The 6,398-nt window shown below is 44.0% G+C and overlaps 1 protein-coding gene across 1 annotated transcript in view; it reads left to right on the plus strand.

Moving 5' to 3' along the window:
- Positions 1–6,096, plus strand: part of OSER1 (oxidative stress responsive serine rich 1) — a 59,386-nt gene extending 53,290 nt beyond the window's left edge. The window contains exon 4 of the mRNA XM_044090085.1: positions 5,281–6,096. Within this exon, the coding sequence (XP_043946020.1) occupies positions 5,281–5,962 (682 nt within the window). The 3' untranslated portion in view covers positions 5,963–6,096. The remainder of the gene's footprint in view (positions 1–5,280) is intronic.
- Positions 6,097–6,398: the final 302 nt, after the last annotated feature.

Raw genomic sequence — 6,398 nt, forward strand, 5'->3', positions numbered from 1 at the left:
ATCACAGCAACTTAAATGTTTAACTGCTGACAATAAGCAAGTATGTGAAGTTATTAGGAAGTTTTGGCCGGTATTTACAACTGATGACCAAATAAGAGACGTTGGTGAACAGCCGAGGTTCCTATACAAGAATAGTACTTGCACCTTGATAAAGCACTCTTATTATAGATAGTACCCCACCAGCCCAAAACCCACTTCCCCCGGAGTCCTTTGAAAGTTCTTTATCTACTACTTCTAGTATGTCGAGGGATCAGTTGCTAGTGTCCTCCAGCTCAACTGGTGAACCTGGGAATATTGAGGCAATGTTACAATTGCCTCATGTACACAGACAATCCTCTCCTTCTCCCACAAAACACAAATACATGCGAGAGATGCAACTATACGGCCAAACTGGAGGCTGAGCTCTCTCAACATAGGACTGGCAAGACCAGACAGGAGGAGAAGGCAACCACACACAATACATACCCAGTCACACATGGTACCATCACAACTTCAAATCATACACATACTCACACAAAGACATACTCAGAGGCTCTGGTCAAAAATTTACCAAAACAGCAGAGGCCACCAAAGCAGACACCCAAACAAATACCACCTCACGACCCAACACATGCAACACACAGACCACACTGTCAGAGTGTCAAACAGTCACAGCCCTTAAGGCCAAACAAAATGCCAGACACACTTGTCATTGGTGATTCCATAGTCAGACACACTGACGTCCCGCTCACCAGACTGAGTAAGGAGAAGGTCACAGTAAGCTGCCTGTCGGGCGCTAGAATCCGCCACATAACGCAAGCACTCAGGTCTCTCAACAGCAGGTACAAGTACGACTCAGTCATTGTCCACGCTGGTGTCAACGACCTGAGGCGTACCTCCTTGGACTACATGAAAAGGGACACCGAGGAGCTCTCTGATTATGTAGCCCAGGCAGGTATGACCCTGACGTTGAGCAGTATCCTACCTTCACCTAGAATGATGCCACAATACAGTGATAAGATGATCAGCTTTAATAATTGGCTTAAATTCTGGTGTCATTCAAAGGGGATCCAATGTCTGTCTGCCTGGGATGACATGCTGGACAAGCCACGCTGCTTAAAGGGACGGCTTGCACCTGTCACCCTGGGCTTCCGGATATTGGCAAAGGCTCTTGCCACCCCATAGTGCCTTTTTAGGCAAGGCTCAAATTCTAAACCTACCACCCTAGAACACCAAAAAGGAAAAACTAAGGGTAATGCTGCTCAATGCCAGAAGTCTCAATCTCAAGATGCACGCACTCGAGGCCCTTCTCAATATGGAGAACATCGATGTCTGTGCTGTGACAGAAACCTGGTTCAAGGCTCCTGAGAGCACCCCAGCACTAACAGGTTTCACCTCCTATCATACGTTCCGGCCCCAAAATCCGGACAACACCAAGAAAGGAGGGGGGGTGTCCATATTCATAAAGGACACCCACACCTCAAGGTTGGTGGCAACGCACGATGCATCTGAGACCATCCAGGTGCAATTAACCATAGGCAAGACTGCTCTGCAATTTGTAGCATGTTACAGGCCACCCTCTCAAACTCAGGAACTTCACATGGCCTTCCTGAAAACATTGGAGGGGATAAATGTATCTCCAAACACCATCATACTAGGTGACTTCAACTACCCTAATATAGACTGGGAACACTACTCAAGCCCGAACACTCTAACCCAAAGATTCCTGGAGTTCATAAACTCAAATGCCATGGAACAACTAGTCACCATCCCCACAAGAGGTGAAAACATACTTGATCTCATCATCACAAACATGGGATCAAAATGTTCAACACCGGAAGTATACCCCTCACTGGTGAGATCAGATCATAAACTAATCTCGCTGGAGGTCCTCATCCCGCCCCACCTGAAACAAAAAAGACCACAGTGAAAAACTTCTCAAAAGCCGATTTCACACTTCTAAAATCTAGTGTGGTCTCCTTTAAGGCCCCTGAGCCAGTGGTAAACATTACTCAAACCGCTGAATCACTTACAAATGCCTTCTACCAGCACCTACAGGACTGCATGGATCAGGCAATCCCAAACAAAACTAAGACTCTCTGTACCAAAGGCAAGCGTCCAGTCTGGTGGACCCCAGCCATAAACAAGCTCTACAACAAAAGGAGGAAGCTACTACAAGATAGAGCAAAATCCTTGAAAGGTAAGACACCTTTGATCATTATAAGTAAAAACTAAGAGCTCTCATAAAATCATCCAAGGCAAATTTTGAGAGAAAAATCGCCAAGGACTCTAAAGACAATCATAAGGCCTTCTTTAGCTATGTTAGAAACCTAGGAGGAAACTCCCAGATATGCTCAGAATTAGTTCAAAATGATGTGAAAATTACTGAACCTACACACATTGCTAACATACTGGCTGACAGGTTCAGTGCAAACTTCTCCCCCTCCCAAAAGGAGAGATATCTATTCCAGAGGATTGTAGCCCCCAAACATCTCCAACGCCCAGGTGAGAACTGCCCTCACTAAGGCAAAAAACACAGCATCCATGGGACCGGATGGTGTCCCCGGCTGTGTGCTTCATGAACTCAACGAGGAATTAAACCCACAGTTAGGACAGCTGTTTAATCTTAGCCTCACCTCAGGATACGCACTCCAAGGAGTGGCGACTGCGACTGTGGTCCCACTTCATAAGGGCGGTGCCTCCACAGACCCTGGAAATTACCGCCCCATTAGCTTGACAAGCCTTATCTGCAAAGCCATGGAGAGGATCATAATGGAACTCATAAAGACATAGGGAACTTGCAGACTTTGGATCCAACCCAGTTTGGCTTTGTCAAAGGCAGATCCTGCCTCTTAAACTTGGTTGACTTTTTGAGACAGTCACCAAGGCCATTGATGAGGGAAAGGCAGTCCATACAGCCTACCTCGACCTGGCAAAGGCCTTGACACAATACCCCACTCAGGTATCGTCGAAAAACTCATCAGCTTGAATGTAAACCCATACATCACAAGATGGGTTGCAAACTGGCTAAGCGACAGAACCCACAGGGTCAGAGTTGCTGGAGCCATGTCAGACTCAAAGCCTGTCACAAGTGGTGTCCCACAGGGCTCAGTCCTGGGTCCACTCTTGTTCGGCATCTACTTTTCTGAAGTACAAGCAAACACAGGAGGGTTATGGCTGACAAAGTTTGCAGATGACTGCAAACTGGGTGCCATAGTCGAAAACACATCTGACACAGATATCCTCCAGAAGGGCCTCACAGAAACTGATAACTGGTGCCAGAGCCATGGCCTGAAGTTAAACGCCAAAAAATGCATAGTCATACCCTTCGGGAAAAACAAGGTTACCCCTAGCTACCATATAGGTGACAATCCACTGAGCACAGAAAAAGTCATCAGGGATCTGGGGACCCAAGTTGACAGTAGTCTTTCGTTTGACACTCATGTTGCTAAAGTAGTTAGGAAAACCTTCTATATCGCCCACCTGATCATGAAGGGATTCACATCTAGATCAAGGGAGGTCATCGTCTGCCCTGTACTCATCACTCATTAGATCTATGATTGAGTACAATGCCCGTTCGAATGTATCTGACCAGACACCTGATGCAGCTTGAAAGGCCCCAAAAGTTCCTCACCAAAAGGATAAAGGGTCTCAAAAATATGTCTTATGCTGCCCGACTGAAAGAACTCCAGCTTTATTCAGTCTCATACCGCTTGCTCAGAGGTGACCTGTGCCTGACATATAAGGCCATGTCAAACCCAGATTTGATGAATATGCTTCACCTCAAAAATCTAGATCCCTCAGAACCACAAGGGCGGAGACTTAAACCTTGACACGGTTATAAATAGAATGTGCTGGAGGGACAGATTCATCACCCAGAGACTCCCTATGCTGTGGAACAAAATCCCGGTACATGTGAGGCAGAGCACCTCGCTGGCCTTGTTCAAGAGGAATCTTGACCAATGGATGGGAGATCGCAGATATACCCCAGGGATTACTTCAGTGTCACTGCTTGACAGAGGCACAGAAAAATGATAGGCATAGTTTTTATTCAAACTAAAGGGGTGGCGAAAGCCACATAACTATGGGCTAGGCTTATAAATGCCCTTGGGCAGATAGCCTAGTATGAACCTATAATAAGAAGAATTTGAAACGTCTCTTTGCAACAAAGATGGATTTGAAAGAAATAGGCCCAGTTCTAATAGAAAGGGCACTTTCAAGTGCTTAAGATGCAAAGCTTGCAACTCCATTGACTGCTCCAATGTTTTTGTACATCCATACTCCAGGCAACAGTACAATTTTAATGTCTATGCTGATTGTACTAGTTCCCACATATACTTAGCGACTTTCTGCCAATGTAGTGCTTTCTATGTTGGCAAAACAGATCAACTTCTTAAGGAACGTATCCTCAGACATTTTTGAGGGACATCAAACGGAAAGCTCCCAATAATGCCTTAGCAGCCCACGTAGCACAGTATCCTTTTCATTACTCTGTATTTAAGGCCATAGAGGCAGTCTGTCAGACCACAAGAGGAGGTGATGTTCATAATCGCACAGAGCTAAGGGAAACATGCTGGATAATTAATAGCTAACAGCTCACCAGGCTTGAATACTATTGTGCCATTAAAACCTGTACTTAAGAATAGAAGGAATATAATTAGCAAGTTTACTTGAATGTTGCTTCATTCATATAATGTATTCACATCCATAGCTATTAATTTTCTCCTATACAATCCTGTAGTAGAGAAGCACTACCCCTTATTTGCCGAAGGCGCTTATCGGAAGACTGAGGACTGCTTATTTTGTTATATTCTTTTTTATTAAAGTTTTGATTTTACTATTAAGTTTTACTGCCGTGGTGGACATCAGGAGTTTTTAGTAGTGTTTGCCTTTTCTCTTCCTCATTGGTGTCCTTCACAGTGTAAAAGTTTTTTACTTACCCCTGTGCAGGGTGTAAGTTGAACTACCAATTTGCTAAGTTACTGTTCTGGAATTTGAGCATGGGGTGAAAAATGCGTTTTGAGGTGCCTTGTTTCTTGAAACCTGTTGGGTCTGTATGGCCTTAACTTAACTTTTTCACAATTTTCAGTTTCTGTAAGTAGAGCTTCAAAACCAGTATAAACAATACTCGCAGCAGTTATAACTCTGAAGTCTGCTAATCCTGCATAAAGGCTGTGATAGTTATTGTGGTGGAATGCAGTGTGATGTCTTGTTTATAATAATTTTTGACTTGTTTAGAAGTAAATTTTCTTTAAGTTTCTGGCACTAATTGTAACTTTTTTTTTTTTTTTTTTCCCCCAGCCCAAGGAAATCTTCCAGAGGAACCGCTCGGACTAGTCGAAGAAGGCGCTCAAAGTCTCCAATTCTTCATCCTCCTAAATTTACCTTTTGCAATACAAAAAACACTTTACCCTGCAACCAGATGAAGCAAGTAGGCCAAGCAGAGGTACCCAAGGCTGCCATTTCTGCAGAAGTGTCTGAAACCAGTGAATTTGTTTCAGCATGTCAGCCAGAGTCTGTTGATGCAACTGATTACAAAGTGTTAGCTGCTGAAGTCCAGGAAGTAACTTGTGTGACAAATCCTTCAGAGCATCGGGACAGAAGCTCTTGTAATCAGAAGACCAGTCCTGAAGCAAAGGTGCAGCACAGGCATGTTTCTGATTTTCAGTCTTTTTCCCAGTTTAAAGATGGTGTATGTTCCTGCTCGCAGGAGGTGTGCCATTGCAGACAGTGGCACGATACTGAAGTGTATGCTTTCACAGGTTTGCGGGATGTTATTACAGAATACGAAAAAAATGCACAAGAATCCCATCTGAATAGGACTCCATCAAACACTGGGGCATCTGGCTGTCCACGATCTTGCTCTGAGCAAGCAAGAGGATTTGTAGATGATGTGACAATTGAAGATCTTGCTGGCTACATGGAGTATTATTTGTATATTCCCAAGAAAATGTCTCACATGGCTGAAATGATGTACACTTAACCTTGTTAGTGTTGCATATTAAATGAAACACCCACAGCTTGGAATTGGAACTTTTGTGGTAGGAGTATAGGATTACGTATTTTGCTTTCTGTTGTCTGTTCACTGTATTTGTAATAAAGTTTTCTTACTTGGCAGCTTGTAGCTTCATAACTTGTATATGAGCAGCATAAATGGTGTGTGTTTGTGTGTGTGTTTGTGTGTGTGTTTGTGTGTGTGTTTGTGTGTGTGTTTGTGTGTGTGTTTGTGTGTGTGTTTGTGTGTGTGTTTGTGTGTGTGTTTGTGTGTGTGTGTTTGTGTGTGTGTTTGTGTGTGTGTTTGTGTGTGTGTTTGTGTGTGTGTTTGTGTGTGTGTTTGTGTGTGTGTTGTGTGTGTGTGTTTGTGTGTGTGTGTGTTTGTGTGTGTGTTTGTGTGTGTGTTTGTGTGTGTGTGTGTGTGT

The sequence above is a fragment of the Protopterus annectens genome, chromosome 12.part0, assembly GCF_019279795.1.
Source record: "Protopterus annectens isolate FY-2018-M chromosome 12.part0, PAN1.0, whole genome shotgun sequence".
Lineage (NCBI taxonomy): Eukaryota > Metazoa > Chordata > Ceratodontiformes > Protopteridae > Protopterus > Protopterus annectens.